The 18,290-nt window shown below is 56.5% G+C and overlaps 2 protein-coding genes across 2 annotated transcripts in view; both read left to right on the forward strand.

The window, feature by feature from the left end:
• The first annotated feature begins 348 nt into the window (after positions 1-348).
• Positions 349-9,428, forward strand: LOC120390791 (CCN family member 1-like). Its single transcript, XM_039513659.1, has 5 exons — positions 349-550; positions 1,678-1,891; positions 4,493-4,810; positions 6,631-6,830; positions 7,732-9,428. Exons 1-5 carry the CDS (start codon positions 500-502, stop codon positions 8,038-8,040), a joined length of 1,092 nt encoding a protein of 363 aa, XP_039369593.1. The 5' UTR covers positions 349-499; the 3' UTR covers positions 8,041-9,428.
• A 7,607-nt stretch (positions 9,429-17,035) lies between these two features.
• The window catches only part of LOC120391291 (nascent polypeptide-associated complex subunit alpha, muscle-specific form-like), a 36,038-nt gene continuing 34,783 nt past the window's right edge, over positions 17,036-18,290 (forward strand). Inside the window, exon 1 of the mRNA XM_039514790.1 lies at positions 17,036-17,187. The gene's annotated coding sequence lies outside the window, so the exon portion shown is untranslated. The remainder of the gene's footprint in view (positions 17,188-18,290) is intronic.

Genomic DNA, 18,290 nt, shown 5'->3' on the forward strand with positions numbered 1-18,290 from the left:
TTCGTGCATTGCAGGGATGGTTGCGGCCGGCGCTGCCCCTCGCCCTGGTATGTCTGTGGCACCGGGAGCAAAGGCGGCCAGGCAGGGCGCTGCATTCAGCCGGCAGCGCCTGGCTCCGAGCGGAATGCGCTGCTTTCCACGCGCGGCCCTGGAACGCAGCAGCGCCTCTCGTTTTATGAATGACTCTATTCATGCGGCCCCTCCCACCGCCGCAGGCCCCGCCCCTTCCCGCTGGAATGTCTGGAAGGGCGCCACCCTTGCTATTGGCCGGCCAAGGCAGGTGGGCGGGGCGCTGGCGGTGGCCATATAAATGGGGAGCCGAAGGGGGCCGGTGCAGACGTTGTCGGGGTGGTTGGATGATGCATATGCCGTTTGCGTAGGTGGCGGTTGTTGAGTAGCGGCAGCGCTGCTAAGGTTGTCTGGCTGCTGGGATCAGCTGTGACTCAGTTCCCCTGAGCCCCTCTGGGCAGTTCTTTCCTCTGCCCCGTTTAAGTCCGCGATGGAACAAGCGTCTCTGCTCAGCTTTGTTTTCCTGCTGCGCGTTGCTCTGGTGAGTGGGGAATCTTCCGGCTTCGGGATCCCACCTCCCCCTTGGGGATGGACGGGCGGATCCTCAGCTGGTGTAAATCAGTCGCGGGAGCGAGGCTGATTTACACCGGCCGAGGGGGCTCGCTTTGGGGGTCTAAAGTCTGCGCCCCTGTCTAAGGAGCCCGTTCCCATATGGAGTAACTTCTGAGCGATCCCAGCTAAGGAACTAGATCCTATTGAGACCTGACCGGGCCTTTCAGAGCCTGCTCGCGTTGACTTCACGTGGCGCCGGGTGGTCTGCAAACCTGGCTACTGACTTTTTTCGTTTAGGTGCCTAACTTTAGGCTCCTGGATTTGAGGATTTTTCTCCTAGATGCTCTGCTCCATCAGTGGGTGTGACACTGGTTTAGGCTAGCTGAAGATCCGGCCTTCACTTGCACTGGTATAAACCTGGAGTAGGTTGACCTGATTTTTCACACTTGCTGCCTGGACAGGGGGTGGGGGGTAATAGGTGCCTGTATAAGACAAAGCCCCAAATATCGGGACTGGCCCTATAAAATCAGGACATCTGGTCACCCTAACCTGGAGTCACTTCCTGTGCTGCTGCTCTGAATTTAAACTAGTGTAAACAAGATCAGGAGTAACTCCAGTGGGTGTTGCGCTAGCCTGAGAGCAGAATTTGATTCTGAGATGTTTGTTTTTTCTTCTATTACTTCCCTGAGTCCCTATCTCTTCTCTTCCCTGCCTGTCTCCATGGTCGGGACTTTGATCCTGGCTGGATTTTTATTGTTGTGATTTAATGTGTGGGTGGGGGAATGCAGATCCTTTGAGAAATGCAGCTGCACCTAGGAAACTATTTTAGTGCCACCTCCTATAAAAAGAGGACTGGCTCATCCATCCCAAAATAGTCCCTTCGTTGGAGTGCTTGCCCAGCATGTCTGCTCATGGGAGGGGGGGGGGGTGAATGTTTGGACTCGGCAGGGCTTGCCTATTTAAAACTTGCAAAACATTTTTGTAGGACCTACAGAAATGTTATTCTGTCCCTATTCCCCCCACCAACATGGTGTCTATTCAAAACCAGCTGTGACTCATTTTTTCTAGGTCCTGCCAAAACATTATCCCTCATCTGTGGGGTTTCTTTGCCTGTAGGTGGTGTGTCGTTGCCCTCTGCAGTGTGTTTGCCCCCCCAGCCCACCCCATTGTGCTCCCGGGGTCAGCATGGTGCCTGATGGCTGTGGGTGCTGCAAAGTCTGTGCCAGGCAGCTGAACGACGACTGCAGCAAGCACTGGCCGTGTGACCCCCACAGGGGGCTGGAATGCAACTTTGGGGCAGATCCCTTGGCCAGCAAGGGCATCTGTCGGGGTAAGCAGGTTGCTGGGACTGGCACGGGGGTGGGAGGGGCATGTCCTTGTTTACCTTCTGTCTGCATCTCTCGGGGGGTACCCTTGCTCCAGATCATCAGGGAAGACTGGGTGGGCAAATACCCCCACCCCAATATAAACTCTGCTTGTGACAATCCTCCCACCCCAAAAGAGTGAGATGAACCCCCACATACAGACCCTGCTGGCAACACCCTCACCCTGGTTGTTGAGCCAAGTAAGAGGATCTTTTTGGGGGCAAAGAATGTAGGGGGCCATGAACTCCTCCCTTCCCCCTTCTCCCCCCAAGTCCAACAGATCTAGCTCCTGCCCTAGTCTAGGGAAGGCGTTAGTCAGGTACCAAATCGGGGGGAGGGGGAGGTGTCCACCTGACCTGGTGAAATTCCCATCCCTGGGGCAATGACAGGGCCTGGGGTGTCTCCTGGAACCTCATTGTTAAAGAGCAAAGTCATGTTACTGTAGGTCCTTCAATAACCATGTCCAGCTGATGCACCGTACAGGGCAGGTGGCATCTGTATACAGAGAGCTAGTGGAAGGAATGTGCTGCCTCCTGCCCCCCATTAAGGGAGCTCTGGGGACAGCCAGCTTGGGGCATTCCAGGGCTAAACGGGGAAACCATCCCTCCCCCAGTGGCGATCTAATGCTCGCTCCCTCGGGGGGGGGGTGCTCTAGGTGCAGGGGTGGGGGGGCTGGTCAGGGTGGGAGGCACAGGGGCATGGCAGGGCTGGATGAGGTGTCGGTAGGAGGAGGGAGGGGAGAGGAGCCCAGGACAGTGGAGGGGACATGTGTCACTGATGCTCCACCAGCCCCAGTGATTGACACTTCCTCCCCCTGCTTGGAATAGAGCCTGGAAGTCATGTTAGTGCTGGCAGGGCAGGGGGAGCATGTTAGTGCCAGCCCTGTGGGGCAGTGGGATGGGTTAGTCCAGCCCCACAGGCGTTCACAATGGGTGTAAAGGGGGGCAGGGTCCCCGTTTGAGCTCTGACTGGCTGAGAAGGCAGTCGGGCTCAGTGTGTTTTGAAAACCCAAATGCTGATGCCTTCCAGGGCGCGCACGCGCCCCCCCACACACACACACCTGCCATGCCGGAGCTGACTGCCCTGGGGAGAAGGCAGCAGATCAGACTGTCTCCCTTGACCACGTGTGTCTCATTAATACCGGGGGGTGGGGGGAATGGATGGCTGGCTTAGGAGTGGAGACAGGTCGTATGGGAAACTGGTGATACACATGTGCTTCTCTGGGATTCAACCCCATGTAAATTTTTTTTTGGGGGTGTGTGTAGGGGGGGTAGCACAGCACGGAGCCCAGAAAGATGAGTGCATCCAGCAGCCCACTAAAGCATAGGGAGACCACAGAGCAAGGGGTGTGTGTTGGCTTGGGGTGGGAGAGCATTGCTAACCTGTGCCCCCTGCCCCCAGTGTGGATCGGCTCATGCCTGGGTCCGGGAGGGGGAAGCTGGAGCCTGTGAGCTCAGGGCTTAGGAATGTGTCCAGGAGAGTGAAAAGCTGGGCCAGGGATCCAGAGCCAGCCATGCTCCTGCCGGGATGATACATTTGCCCCTCCATCCTTGGAAATCTGCCCCCACCCACCCTTTTTCTTGGGAGTGGGGGGAGAGGTATTGTCCCCCTGGTCCCAGCAGGTGAGGGAACCTGGATCCAGCATGAGGGTTTGGTTGTTTTTTTTTGCTGCTATTGCAATACGATCCATTCCTGGCCCTTGTGATCCCGACCCACATCCTGTTTTCCAAAGCTATTTAAAGCTGGGGCTCCTCTCTAAAATCTCCTGCTCCTGGGCCCTTAGGGAGAGCAGCAGCCTCAGTCCCTGCTCCAACACTTGGGTCTGGCTCAGTGCTGCCATCTAAGGATGAAAGACCTGGATCCCACCTCCCCCCACACTCCCGGAGATCCATCCAGGTCCTTCATCCCTCGAGGTCACTCAGCATCAGCAGCTCCCCTTGGCCTCGCCAGGGCCTGGGCTGTGAATTACCTTAGAGGTGAGGTTCCTTCCTCATTTGGGGGGCACCCTAGTCACCAGCCTCAAATGACCCATGCCCCAGGAGGGGGCTCCAGCCATGGACCTCTGATGGGAATGGTCCAATCTTGAGCTGTGTTGTGTCCCCCCCCATTAAGGGGCTTGAACCCCAAGTTCTCTCTGTTCCCCTGTGCATGATGCCCCTCCCCCTGCCAAGTCTCCTCTGATCACATCTGATGCCTGCACAACAATCCCTAGCTGGGCGTAGGTCTGTGCCAGGTGGGATGCCCGAGCACCATGCCAGGGTGCTGCTGACCCCTGTTCCACATGGTGCAGCTGATGCTGCAAGTTGTCTGGCCACTGCTGTGGTTCTGCCCCTCTCCCATAATGCAGTGCTTCTGAGCAGCGAAGTACCCAGAGACCCTTGCTGCTGGGGGGGCCATAATGCCAAGCCAGCAAAGGGGAGGGGGGTTAGGAGTCAGGCAGACCAGCAGTAGGTTCCTAGGACAATTGATATCTTGATGTGAGGGGGTAGGGGGGATCTGCTAGGGAGCGGGGGTCCCTCTTGGGCAGCTGACTAACAAGACCCTCGGGGGCCCTGCTGTGTCCCCAGCCAAACAGGAAGGCCGGACGTGCGAATACAACGGGCGGATCTACCAGAATGGTGAGAATTTCCAGCCCAGCTGCAAGCACCAGTGCAGCTGCATCGATGGTGCCGTGGGCTGCCTGCCCCTCTGCCCCCTGGAGCTGCCCCTGACCTCCCTCAGCTGCCCTGACCCACAGCTGCTCAAGGTGCCCGGCCAGTGCTGCAAGAAGTTCGTGTGCGGCAAGGGGGCCAAGAGGTTTGGGGAGGTCTCCTTTGAGGGCGGGGAGACCAAAAGCAACGAGCTCATCTATGTGGGCAAGGACCAGCACTGGAAGAACCTGCTGGGTGAGTGCACCAGATAAAGGGCTAGGGAGGGGATGCTCACCTACCTAGGAGCCCAGGATGAGATGCCAGGGCTGGGCAAGAAGTGGTGGGTGCAGTGGGATAACCCCTGATTTGTACGTGCTGTCACCAGCTAGCACCAAGCTCAAGTCTGATGTACTTGCCCTGGTGGGGTGGCTAGGAATGGTGCTTTCCCCCCACCACCCCAGGCTAATGCTCCAACTCCTCCTGTCATTTAGCCTGATTGTCCGTTCTAGGAGAATCTCCCCTCCCTCCCACCCTACTCTCCCACCTGCAGGGAACTTCCTCAACTGGCAAAAGGGCTCTGCTCTCTCAGTAGGGAATGAATCAGGACACAGCCAGAGCATGTTGTGCTGTGGCTATACTCTGCTCCCCAAATACTATAGAGTGTAAATTAGAGCAGCCTCTAGGCTGCTCTAACTGCACATCTGTGGCTGGACTGGAAGCTATCTTTGCCTCCAGTCCTCCCTGTATTGCATGAGTTGGGCGCATGCGTCCATGGCCATTTAAGTTAGACTGGGACCCTGCTGGCTGCAGTGGAAACATAAGGCTGGAGGCTAGTCCCTGCCCCCAAAGAGTTGGCAATCCACATTGGGTGTTGGAGTGCCCAGGAATGGCAGCTGCTGAGATCATTGGCACCCAAAAGGCTCAGTTCACTGCTGCCTGGAACCAGTGGCAAAGTTAGTTGGAGGGCAAGGGGAGCAGGGCGTGGCAGCCTTTAGGGATACGTGTGGCACCTTTTCAAGTGGATTATGCAATTGACAGAAGGGGCTGTCCTCCCTCCCCCCTCCCAATTTTCACATGGGGCTGGAGAGTGCACTTGCCTGGCAGCAACAGTGCATGTCCCCGGGGCTGGGCTTTGCTCCAGCTCTCTGCTCCTGGTATTGTGATGTGGGGCACGGGGTCAGGTGGTGCCCCCCCATCCTCCCCGAGGGCTGGTGGGGGCAAACGTGCATGGCGCTGCAACACAGGAAGCTGGGCCTGGCCCCATGGGCAGGAGCTCCTGCAGCTGGGTGGGAGTGGGGTGGGCTCGCTCTCCAGAACCCCCCCCCCATCAGTGACCTACTTCACCCCCAGTTACAAATCCTGGCTTGGCTACTGCTCAAGAGGTGGCCCCACTGGCCACCAGCTAAATCCCACCCCCTATACTCAAGAGGGTAGCAGAGGAAGCTGAGTAACTGGCCCCAGAATCCAGGGCTGCTGGGTAGGCAGAGTCCCTGGGGCAGTGTGGGGCTTTGTGTCCCATTTGAAGGGGTGGTGAGCAGATGGCACTTCCATTCCCACCTTCTAGGACCAGCTCTGGCAGGAATGGGGCAGGACAGATGGCAGCGTTTAGTCTGCCATCCCCCTATGAGGGTCTCATGCCACCTGGGGTTGTTGGGAGACTGGTGGGGAGGGGAACAACCCCTGGCTGCCAGCTGGTGGCAATGAGCATGGGTCCACCCTAACACAGTGGCATCAGCTAATATAGCTTGATTCCTCAGCGGGCGAGAGGGCGGTGTCCTACCCAGGCCTACCAGCTGGTGTTACTGGCCTGAACGGTCTCCTGCCCCCAGCTCTGATCTGAGCTGGAGGACAAGAGGAGCATGGATCTGGGGCAGAACTCAGCCACCTGCCTGGCTATAGAATAATGGACTGGGATTGAAACCAGAACATTTCCCAGCATGCCTTGCAGCTCATGCCTGGCTTTGGTGGCTGGGAGTGTGACTGAAGGGTTACCTGAAATTCCCAGTCCTGGCTTGATGGCAAGCGCCCCCTGCTGGTGAGCCTGTGTATTAACTGAGCTCCCTCTCCTTCTCCAGCCTGGCCACCTCTGTTCAAGGCCCATTCTGTGCTGAGGAAATGCCGTACCCAGACCACGGACTGGTCTCCCTGCTCCAAGACCTGTGGCCTAGGTGCCTCCACCCGGGTCACCACCAACAACCCCCAGTGCAAGTTGGCCAAGGAGACGCAGCTGTGTCAGATCCGACCCTGTGGCCAGCCTGACTTCACCAAGCTGAAGGTGGGGCTGTGATCCCTGGCTGGGGGGCAGTGGGGGGATCCTTGCCAAGGGAGGTGGGGACAGCCCCTGGAAGTTGTGTTGGAACAAGGAGCCTGCTACCCTAGCAAAGGACTCAGGGGTCGGGGGGGTGGATAGAGCAGGAGGGGCTGGGAATCAGGGCTTTTAGGGGTCTATCTCCAGCTCTGGGGGGAGTGGTGTCTAGTGATTAGAGAAGGGGGTGGGGAGGACTCTAAGTTCTCTCTGGTGCTGCCACTGACTTGCTGTGACCTTGGGATAGTCCCTTTCCTTTGTGCCTCAGTTTCTCCATCTGTCAAATGGGGCCTCAGCAAGCCTCTTGATCGCCATCTCCACATGAAGGCTGCATCCAGGGCCCAATACACCAGTTAAGGGAGGAGTGGGGGGGGGCTGGTGAAGAACTAAGGGGCTGATGCAGAGTCATGCTGGGCTGGCTCCTGCCATGCAGCAGCTTGGCAGCTGGCTGGGGGGTGAACCTCTGCTGCTATAAATGGCTCCATGGAAGTCCAGGCTTCCCTGCTAGGGGTCTGGAGCCTTAGTCCAGCCTTTGAGTGGTGGGTTGGGTCTCCACCAGTGCTGGGAGTGTGTCTCCTCCCCCAGCCAAACTGAGCTGAGCCCCAATGCACCCATTCCCAGGATTCCCTCCTCATGTCCCATCCCCCAGACACAGCTGAGGCCTGGCACACTCACTCTGTTCTGGATGCATCCAACTGGGTCCCCATCCCCCTCTCTTGGCTGAGACCTGGCAAACTCATGCCATGCTGCAGCTGTAGATATCAGGCCCTTGAAGCTGTCTGACACACAGGCAGCTCCAGCCCCCACCATGTTCCCTCCCTCCCCCTCCAGCTGCATCTAACTAGGGTATTTCTCCCCTCCCCCCCCACAGAAGGGCAGGAAGTGTCTCCGGACCCACAAGGCGCAGGAGCCGGTGCATTATACCTACGCCGGGTGCAAGAGCCTCCGCAAGTACCAGCCCAGCTACTGCGGCTCATGCCTGGACGGGCGCTGCTGCGTGCCCCTGCACACTCGCACCCTGGCCGTGCCCTTCCGCTGCCCAGACAGGGATTCTTTCACACGCAGCGTCATGGTGATCCACTCGTGCCAGTGCGGGCTGGCCCACTGCCAGCCCCTCAACGAGGCTGCCATGCACCCCCAGCACCGGCTAGATGGAGACACGCACAAGTTCCTGGAGTGAGCAGTGCTGGCACCCCAGAGCGGATGGGGGTCCTGGTGATGGTGTGGGGGGAGGGTTACCCCCACTCAAATGACACTTTAAGGACTTGAATCTCAGCCATAGATTGGGGGCCTCTAAGCTGACAGGTGGGGGGCAGGGGTGGGGAAGCTATTGACCCACATGGCAGCCCCTTTCTAGCCTGTATTTCTACCCATGTTCCCTCCTGCCTGCCACTTCCTGTCCCATGGTGCCTCTTTCCACCTGTGCCCCTGTGTCCCCCACTTCCATTTCCTACCCCATGGAACCCTGCTGTGCACCCCCGCTTCCTCCTAGGGGTGGGGGAATCTCACCCACATCTACCACCACCCCCAACCTTGCTACCTGGAGTCCCCTCCAGACTGGCATGCTGTCTGCCCCTGCCTTGTGTGCACTCACTGCCCCCTGGTGGTGAGCCCCCCATGGACATGCTCTCCATCCCTGGTGGAAGACAGTAGGTGTCATTTGAACCACATGGCAGCTATAGACAGCTGCCTCTACCCTCTAATAATCCAAAGGGCTCTTCTCTCCCCCCCCTCACCCACCAGCCTCATTAAAGCACTTTTAATTATACCCTGGATGCCAAGAGGCAAGGGGCTGGCGGTCCCATGGGAAGGATGCATTGGATTCATGCCTGCTCTATCACCACTTGCTGGGTGATTTTATACCTACAGGCACAACAATGTTGCACTGGGGGGAGAATTGTTTGTTTCTTTGACACACAGCTTCAAACTCAGCTTGGAGTGATGGCTGTTGGCTTTGTAACGAAGCCCATCTCATCTATCCTCCCTTCTCACTGTCTTCCCCACTTGTTAAAAAAAAATCAGGTATAGTTAATTCTCTCCTCTTCTCTCCCACCCCGTACTGTTTATAGTGACTGTTGCCATGATTGCAAGTCCCTTCTCTCTCTTGCTGGCAGGTATAATTGCTTTGTGAAGGGAGGGGCATTCCCAGACACCCTGCAAACTCGTATCTCCATCAGACTGTCCTACTCCAGCCCCCCTCAAATAAAAAAAAAATTGGGAGTTTAGAAGCTGGTCTTCTGCTCCAGTCCCTGGCTAGATTGCCAGCTACAAATGTCAGATCGGGATCCACCAAACCCTCTAAAGTTTATTGGTCTTCTGAACTGCCCCACCAGACCAGCTGTCTCTTCCCTGCTCCAGGAAGGCCAGTTCTCTGCTTAGTTTCTGTTAGAACAGGAATGGCATATGAGGGGAGAGCAGCTCTGTTTCTCTCATAAATACCCCCCCATCCCAATCCAGAGGAGTTTATCCAGGATCCCCCCTTCAGTGCATCTAACTAAGCTTGGCAGCATTTGATTTTAATTTCAATAGATAATGGTGGTTTGGTGTCTCTTTAATTTTCCCAGTTGTGGGACACTATAGGGGGGATCAGACACTAATTACAAGTATCAGAGGGGTAGCCGTGTTAGTCTGGATCTGTAAAAGCAGCAAAGAGTCCTGTGGCACCTTATAGACTAACAGACATATTGGAGCATGAGCTTTTGTTGGTGAATCCGACGAAGTGGGTATTCACCCACGAAAGCTCATGCTCCAATATGTCTGTTAGTCTATAAGGTGCCACAGGACTCTTTGCTGCTTTTAATTAATTACAGTAGCTGTTGAGATTCCAAAAAGTTAACGCTTGTTCACTGTTAAAACACAAATGGCCAACACCCCCTGTTAAACTATACACAGGAAATCGCCTTAAATCAAAGTTGGAGAGTGAAGCAGCATTTTTCAGCCATGGCCAATCATCACTGATAACTGCCATGTACCGCAGCAATGTTTTTGTGGCTGGTGCAATTCATGTTTACTGAGACTTACTGATGGAAATCGAATCCTTCCAAGCCTACGTGTAACCCACCCTGAGCAGCCTTGTCGCCCATTCGTGCCTCTACCATGTAGAGAGGCTCATACATGCTACAGAGCAGTCAGAGTAGATTCTCCTGCTTCTAGATTCTCTGGTGCCATCCCTGCTGGGGACATCTCAGTAGAGGCCGCCTCCCCCTTGTCTTGAGAGGTTAAACAGCTACTAAAGAGTTAATTGAGCTTGGTAGCCCTGGGGGGGTAGAATGTCTCTGTTCTATGTCCAGGTCAGTTGCTACCTCCCAGCACAGCTGTTTCTGTGTCTAAAGTGTACAGTGCCCTGTTTATAAAAATATGTATTTATCACAGTGTATTCTAGATGTATTTATCACAATAAAGCAGCTTATTTTTTTTATTTTTGGATATAAATAACAGAGTCAAAGGTTTTTGGAAGTTGGGTGGGTTTGTTTTTTTCTTTTACACAATAAAACAAAGTTTATTGTACAGAAAACTCAGCTGGGGCTAGTTTGGGGGTTTGCTTCCCTTCTCTTCCCCCCCCCCCCCCCATGGGTGTGCACGCGGGGCAGAAAGAGGAGTAGGCGCTTCTGGCCCACAGCTTAGCCAAAGGATCACGACTGTTAGGCTTGGTCTAAGCACAAAGCTGGACTGATTGATCACATTCATGCTCGCAGCACTGCACCCCTACTCTGTACCAGTACTGTACCCCCAGAGCACTGCTAGTGTGCATATGGCTGGCAGTGGGGTCTACTGGGTGGAGCACTGGACTGGGCCACAGGATGGCGGGGTGCTGGTCCCAAATCCACCATTGGCCTGGTGGGTCACCTTGGGCAAGTCCCTTCCTGCTCTGTGCCTCAGTTTCCCCATCTGTACAATGAGGATAATGATACCAAACTACTTTGTAAAGTGTTTCAAGAGCTCCTGCTGGACAGTGCAAGGTAAGTTGGGGGTTGCTATACTGGCAAAGGGTTCCCGGCATGGCTGCAGCAGCACCGTGCACTATGCTGCTACAGTAAAGCCACCCCCCTTGACCAGAGCAAGCTATCCCGGTCACAGGGCAGCTCTGCGGGCAAAGTGGGTCTGTACTAGGAGCTCATGCCAGCAATGCTCTGTCCTTACCATGCCCCTGAGTGATGCCAGCAGAAGGCCGTAGCGTAGACCTGGTTTAATTCTTTGTATTCTAGTTATGCCTAGGAGTCCTGCTGTGGAGCAGACTCCCAGGGTGCTAGGTGCTGTACAGTATCAGGTGTATTACAGCAATGCCTAGGAACCCTGCCATGGACCAGGGCACTAGGCGCTGTATGTTGTTAACTGTATTACAGCAGTGCCTAGGAGTCATGCTGTGGACCAGCCCCTCCGCGGGCTAGGTATTATACAAGCACAGACCAGAATGACGCTCTTTGCCCCACAGAGGTCACAGTCCCCATAGAGTTTCTTCTGGCCCCAGTGCAGGCGCTTCCTGGGCGATGCAGCTTTCACACTGAAATAGGAGCATGCACATGTGGGGGTTAAATCCAACTGGTGTGACTCTGCCTGGATACTCTTTTTATATAGGTTTAAATCTAGCACAGGCCTGATCTGCCCAGGGCGCTTTGTATAGCGGGGAGGGGGTGTTATACTGAGCTCATTCATTGATAATCATTCCTAGCCCTTTCCAGGGGTAGAGCTCAAAGTGCTTCACAAAGGAGCTCAGTGCGATCCCCATCGTATGGCTGGGGAAACTGAGGCACAGAGTGGGGGAAGTGACTTTTCTGAGGTCACCCAACAGGCTGGGCAGTGCCAGGCCAGCACAGTACCCACTAGGCCACTCTGCTTCCTCTGAGTAAGGATGCAGTTTGAGCAGGATAAAGGTGCATTCAGAGATTCCAAGGCCAGATGGGACCACAGTGGTCACATGGTTGGACCTGGATGGCCCTAAATTAATGCCCACGGAAGTGCTATAGCTGTGGTTAGGCTGCAGCACGTCTCTCCTAAAAAAATTTCATCTTGATTTAAAGGTTTCCAGTGAGGGAAAATCTGTTCCAGCCCTGGGTGAGCTGTTCCACTGGTGAATGACCCTCGCTGCCCTATTTTTGGTGTGAACTTTGTCTAGCTTTAACGTCCAGCCGTTGGATCTTGTTAGATGTTTGCCTGCTGCACTGACGAGCCCATTAGCAAATTTCTCTTTCCCCTGTAGGTACTAAGAAATGACAATCAAGTCACCCCGTTAACCGTCTCCTTGGGAAATTAAAGCGAGTGAGCTCCTGGAGTCTATCACTAGAAGGCAGGTTTGCTAATCCTTTAGTGCAGAGGTGTGGGATGCACCCCCCCAGGGTGTGTGGAGGAATGTTTGGGGGGTGGGGCAGGCCCTGGTCAGCTCCCACAGGGGTGGGGAGGGAGCACCACCCAGCCCTGCCCCATCCCCAGCTCCCATCCCCACGTGTGGCTCTGCACCGGCCAAGGGCCTAGCTGCTGGCCCCCACTATGGCCTGGCTGTGACTCTGCCCCTGCCCCCAGCCCCTGGCCAGGGCTCCCTTTCCTGCCTAGAGCCAAGAGTGGAGCGGCACCTGGCTGCTGCTGCTGCTCCTTTCCCATCCCCAGCCGCGGCCCTGCTCCCGACCCAGGCCTGGGGTGGGGGGCATGGATGGGGGTAAGGAGGGGTGCAACCCTCAAAAGTTTGGAGCCCACTGCTTTAGTCGTTCTCCTGGGTCGTCTTGAACTCTTCCCCCTTAATCCACAACCTGCCGTCTCAAATCGGGGCCACCAGAACTGGCCATGTTATTCCAGCAGCGGTCACACCGGTGCCAAACAGAGGAACTGAATGTCCTTGCTATGGATCAATACTTCCTGTTTGCACAGCCAAGGGATTGCACTAGCCCAAGTAATGCGCTAAGCTATACTGGTGCATTGCGTTGCCAACTTTGGTTGGACAAATTCCTGGGCGTTCCATCACATGACATAATCTTTAATTAAAGATTAATCTTTAATTCCTGGAGACTCCAGGACAAACCTGGAGGGTTGGCAACCTTCCTGGTGCAGCGGGGCCCATACTGGGGGAAGTTGTATCCCAGTGCTACGGAGGTAGCTGGCTCACTGGCAAAGTGCTTGTACCCCGTCAGTGAGCAAAACAGGCTGTACGGGCAATGGCACAGCTACACTGGCGTAGCTGTGTCTACACTAGGGCATTTGCTGGTCTAGAAACACCTTCCCCCTCCCCCCAAAAAAACCCACCCCTCAACCGATGATGCTATATGGGCATATGTTCCTACACTAGACCTAGCTTAGGGCAGGGCCCCTGTGCTCTTCGCTAAGCAGCTCCTGGAGTAGGAACGCTCCCCCCCAGAGGGGACGCATAGGCAGTGAGAGAGGAGGAACGTGTCATTCCTCCCCGCCACACACTCACTCAGATGGAGAATGGAGCAGGCAGGGCAGATGCTCGATGCACGGCTGGGGGCACCCCAATGCCATGGTGATGGGCCTGGTCTAAGGACCTGTCGAGACTAGAGTCCTTCTTGGGTTGGGCCTGAGCTAGGGTAGTTGGGGGTGGGATTAGACCTCCCCCCCCCACCCAGGGGAATAGCTCCCACTAGCACCATTTTAGTCCTGTGACACCCCCTCCCAGAGTGGTCCTCTGGCCCTCTCGAGTGGTGGTGGGCCTGCTGTGCCTGATGCAGCCCTGGCCAGCAAACCTGGCTCTTAGCCCAGGCCCCAGAGGCTCACGTGTTAAGAGCCAGAGATCCTAGGTTCAGCTCCTGAGGGAGGCCATGGCCCAGCTTTGGCTCAGGGGGGATGTGCCCCATGGCTTGGCCTAGGTCATTCCAAGGGGTGGTATTCTGGTAGGAGGGAGGATCTCACAGCCCAGCCTTTGCTTGTGAAGGGGATAGGAACTTCTTGTACTACAACTCCCCCTCTTTGCTCCTGCAACGATGACACCCCCCCGCAAGTGAACCCACTAACCTCGGCGCCAAAGCCCAGGCCTCGTCCAAGGAGCCGAAGGAGGAGCTCCACTAGCTGGCAGTAGCAGTAGGCTCTTACCCACTTGTGCAGACCAGACACTGAGGCAGTAGTCACAACTCTCACGGACCCGCTGGTGGGTTGACAGCTCTGGGGCAGCCTGTAGCAGCTGCCTGCTAGGGGAGAAGCCGGTCATTTCATCAGAACATCTGGACGGGTGCTGGGCGGGGATGAGCTGGTGTTTGCTCGAGTTGTGCCCGTTTTTAGAGATGCTCATTGTGTGGGGCTGAGACTCCAGGGCATTTCCCCCACCCCTTGCATGGAGAACAAGTGTGTGTGTGTGTGTGTGTGTGTGTGTGTGTGTGTGTGTGTGTGTGTGTGTACACGCATCACACTGAAAAACAATCTGGGAGCAGCCAAGTAGCGAAGCAGCACCCCCCACCCCACCCCACATACACACCTCACTAACTCCAATGTCAGCAGCATTGTCAGCACCATGGAACTCCAGCTAGAGCCGTGACGTGTACTTGGGGGGCCACAGTCGCATTACACCCTGACCTGCCAGCACCCACAACAGGCCTGCTGCTGCAGTGTGTGGCTTTGCACATGCATGTGCTGCATGTCCGTGTGTGTGCATGTGTGACTCGCCGAGCAGGCCTGCAGTGTGTTGTGTGCACACGGGTGTGTTGCAGGATCTGACAGCAGGTGGCGCTGTCGCTTTACAAACCTAACCATGTGAGGGGCCCAATGATTCTGAATTCCAACCCCCCCCCCCACACACCCCCACACTCTCCCACTGAACCCCAGGGAGGCAAATCTGGACTATTCTGCCTTAAGATATCTGTGAGGAGAGAGAGGGTGTGGCAGGGAGGGCTGCCTATATTACCAGCCCTGCTGCGCTGTGTGTCCCCAAGTCCACATTCGGCTCTGTTGGTGCCCCTCAGTCCCAGCCTCCAACCCCCTGCTGGCCCAGCCCTGGGCTCCTCTGGCACACAGCTCTGCCCATCCCTCAGCTCCTTGTGGGGTACCCCTGTCAGATCTGGAGAAGCAGAGGCAGCTGACTGAAGGAGCAGCCTCCAGAACAGGGTGCGCAGCAGAGAAGGTGCCCCCTGGGGTACATCCCATAATACCTCTGCCTGCAGTCTCCCATGTCTGGGGTGAGGCTTGAACCTGTGACCTATAATCAGTGTTTGGTCCTGCCATGAGGGCAGGGGACTGGACTCGATGACCTCTCGAGGTCCCTTCCAGCCCTAGAATCTATGAATCAGCCCCCAACTGCTCAGAATGGAGGGGCCTCTCCTGCCTCCTGCTATAGTTGCACAGAGCAACCTCTGGGGAGGCACAACCTGGTGAGCAGGCCAGTGGTTCCATTCGGACACAGCTGGGGCTGTTCAGAAATAAGGGTGTAGGTGGGGACTGCTTGGGCAAGCCAACCCTAACAGCCCTGGCCCTGCCCTGGGGAAGGGAGGCAAGTCATAGCATAGGATCCTGCCCCCAGAAGCATCCCCCCATCAGCCTGATCAGCACTGCAGGCACTTCAGGGCCCAGGGTTCACCCAGTTTATTTTCCCTGATTTCACAGAAGACTAGGGTTGGAAGAGACCCTAGGGGGTCATCTAGTCTAACCCCCTGCTCCAAGCAGGACCAACACCAACTAAATCATCCCAGCCAGGGCTTTGTCAAGCTGGACCTTAAAACCCTCTAAGGATGGAGATTCCATCACCTCCCTAGGGAACCCATTCACCACCCTCATCCCTATGCAGATCTGCCCACTCCTGTTCCACCTTGTTTGCAGCCCCCAGGCAGATTGCGCTCCCACCCTGATGGCCCCCACTGCAGGGCCCAGCTGGCAGGATGCTATGACAGCAGAGTGCTGGTTCCCCCTCCAGAGCCCTAGCCCTGCATAACCTGCAGCGGGGTGGGGTGGGGGGCTGTTTCCAAATTCCCCTGGAGGTTGGGGAGCAAGGAGAGACCAGCCCACAAGGCGCAGGTTTGCAGCACAGTCGTAAACATACTGGGCCATATGGGGCAATATTGAATGTTACAGGATTTACCAGGCAATGCTGGATTTACCACTTCCTCTGACACCAAAGGGTTCAGCATATTAGTGTAAAAGGTGGTTAAACTGAGAGATGCAGGGAGAGAGAAAGAATGCATGACAGACAGACAGACGGTGAGTGTGGGGGTGGATAGAAAGAGATTTGCTGTGGTGTTGTAGCCGAGTTGATCCCAGGAGAGGAAAAACAAGGTGGGGGAGGGAAGATCTTTTATTGGACCAACTTCTGCTGATGAAACCGACTAGCTGCACAGAGCGCTTCTTTGGGTCTGGGAAAGGGCCTCTGAGCGCCACAGCGAAATCCAAGGTGGAACAGATTGTTTAGCATAGACAGGTAGCACATGCTGGAAACGGGGGTAGTTAATGGGCAGACCGCCGGCCAAATCCAGACCGCCAGATGCTTTTGAACAGACCCTCAAATCTTTTTATTTATTATCATTATTGCAGTGTGGAAAATGTTTCTCTGGAGTCTGGACCCTGACCAAGAAATGTGGACTTGACAAAAAAGAATTGACTGCCCCGTTCAAGGTAGCTGGCCCATTAACCCCTCTGCAGTCATAAGACAAAGAGGGGGTGTTCGTGGGTTACAGTTTGCTGTGATAAGCCATAAAGGCAGAGTCTGTTCAGCCCTGATTTCTGGTGTCTCGCAGAGTTACGGCTCACTCCCCGGCTCCTCTTTGGGAGGCAGCACCGCTTTCTCCGAGGCAGAGGGCTGAGAGGTCAGGCGCAGAGCGATCCCTCTGTCTTTTGGTGAACCAACTTCTGCTGGGGAGAGAGCCCAGCTTTCCAGCTAACAGCGCCAGCCCGGCTACAGGGTCAGACAGAGCCCGGGTGGGGGGACAGCGAGGTGGACAGGACAGATAGACACGGGGGGGGGCAGCCACAGAGGTTCGTGTGGGGGGCTAGCCAGACTGTAGCGTGGGGACGGGCTAGGGAGCCCTGGCAGTGAAAGGGTTACACGCCCCCTCCCCCCGGCCCATCGATCCCGTAACCAGCTGCCCGGCGCAGGGGCACAAAGCAGCAGCACCCGCCGGCTGGCGAAGACAATTGACCAGCCCCTAGGGGTGCGGAGCGGGTGACATCATCGCTTTAAACCCCAGCCTGCCCTGCCATTGGCTAACGAGCTAATTGGGCGGGGGGGGGGGAGCGTGTGTCCTCCCCGCCCGGCCCCCTCCTCACCCAGTTGGGCTGGGGCGCTGCTCGGCACCGCACGCCCGGCCCGGGAGCAGCCGCCACCCCCCCGCACTGCCAGACAAAGCCGGGTTCGGCGGGGGGCTGCAGCAGGTGGCGAGAGGCGGTTCCCCGCGGATCGCAGCAGGTAACAGCTGGGCGGCCCCTTCCCTGCGGCCCCGCTGCCTTTAGCTGCCCCCCCCATTCCCCAGTCCCGGGCTCTCTTCCACCCCCCACCCCAGTCCCCGGGCTCTCTTCCCCCCCATTACCCAGCCCCGGGCTCTTTCTGCCCTCCCCATTCCCGGGCTTTCTGTCCCCGTGTTCCCCAGCCCCGGGCTCTCTTGCCCCCGCATTCCCAGGCTTTCTCCCCGGTTCCCAGCTGGAGCGGAGCTGGGGGAAGGGTGGTTTGGATGCAGCCCGGTGTGAATGTTAATAGCCCAGCAGGTGCAAATCTCCCAGCTGGGCTGGGGGAGAGCCAACGCCTTTGTTAGCCGGGCGATCTGACCCACCTCGCTTCTCTTCCCCCCCCCCCCCCAGCTGTGTCTGGCTGGAGCTGGCCGGGGGTGGGGCGTGTCCTAAGGTGGGGTGGGACGATGGGGCTGTAAGGGTCACCCACTCCTCCGAGCCCCTTTGGCAATGGGGTCCTGTATGTTTTACCCTCCCTGTGCACCACGCATGGCTCAGGGAGTCGTACCCTGTGGGTTCCCGACAGCTGACTGTTATCCGGGCTGGGTCGGGGTTCCTAGGTCTCCTTAGGGCTGCTACTCTGCCCATCAGAGAGGCCCGGGGCTGGGAATGGGAGTTGCAAGGGAGGCCCAGTCTGTTTGGGTCACTAATGCGATGGGGGAAGGCACGCTCTGAGGGGATGGTCTGAGCCGGGGTAAATCCGTGCCCAAAATGGCTCTGGCTTAGCCCCTCCTGGGGCTCTTTCCAGGAGAAAATTTCACCAACTTTAACTCAGGGGGTGAATTTTAAGCTCCTCGCTGCCGACCCTAGTGGATGGGGTGTGGAACCTTGGCTAGGAGAGGTGCTTGGGAGAGCCATCCAGGGCTGACCCTCCTAGTGTGGACACGGCTCCCACCAGCAAAAGTGTCCCAAGGAGAGACCAAAGTAACAGGCTTAAGCTAAATCTAAATAAGATGCTCTACCTGGGTTGGTAGTGTTGCAGGGCATGTCTACACTACAGCTGCACAGCTAGGGTGCTGCAGCTGGAACGCTGTATTGTAGACACTTCCTTCATCAAGGGATGGG

The sequence above is a fragment of the Mauremys reevesii genome, linkage group 25 (assembly GCF_016161935.1).
Source record: "Mauremys reevesii isolate NIE-2019 linkage group 25, ASM1616193v1, whole genome shotgun sequence".
NCBI lineage: Eukaryota > Metazoa > Chordata > Testudines > Geoemydidae > Mauremys > Mauremys reevesii.

Coding starts and splice junctions, on each gene's coding strand:
- LOC120390791 (XM_039513659.1), top strand. CDS start 500: ATGGAACAAGCGTCTCTGCTCAGCTTTGTTTTCCTGCTGCGCGTTGCT. Junction 4,811..6,630: donor GCACTGGAAGAACCTGCTGG/GTGAGTGCACCA, acceptor CTCCTTCTCCAG/CCTGGCCACCTCTGTTCAAG. Junction 6,831..7,731: donor CTGACTTCACCAAGCTGAAG/GTGGGGCTGTGA, acceptor CCCCCCCCACAG/AAGGGCAGGAAGTGTCTCCG.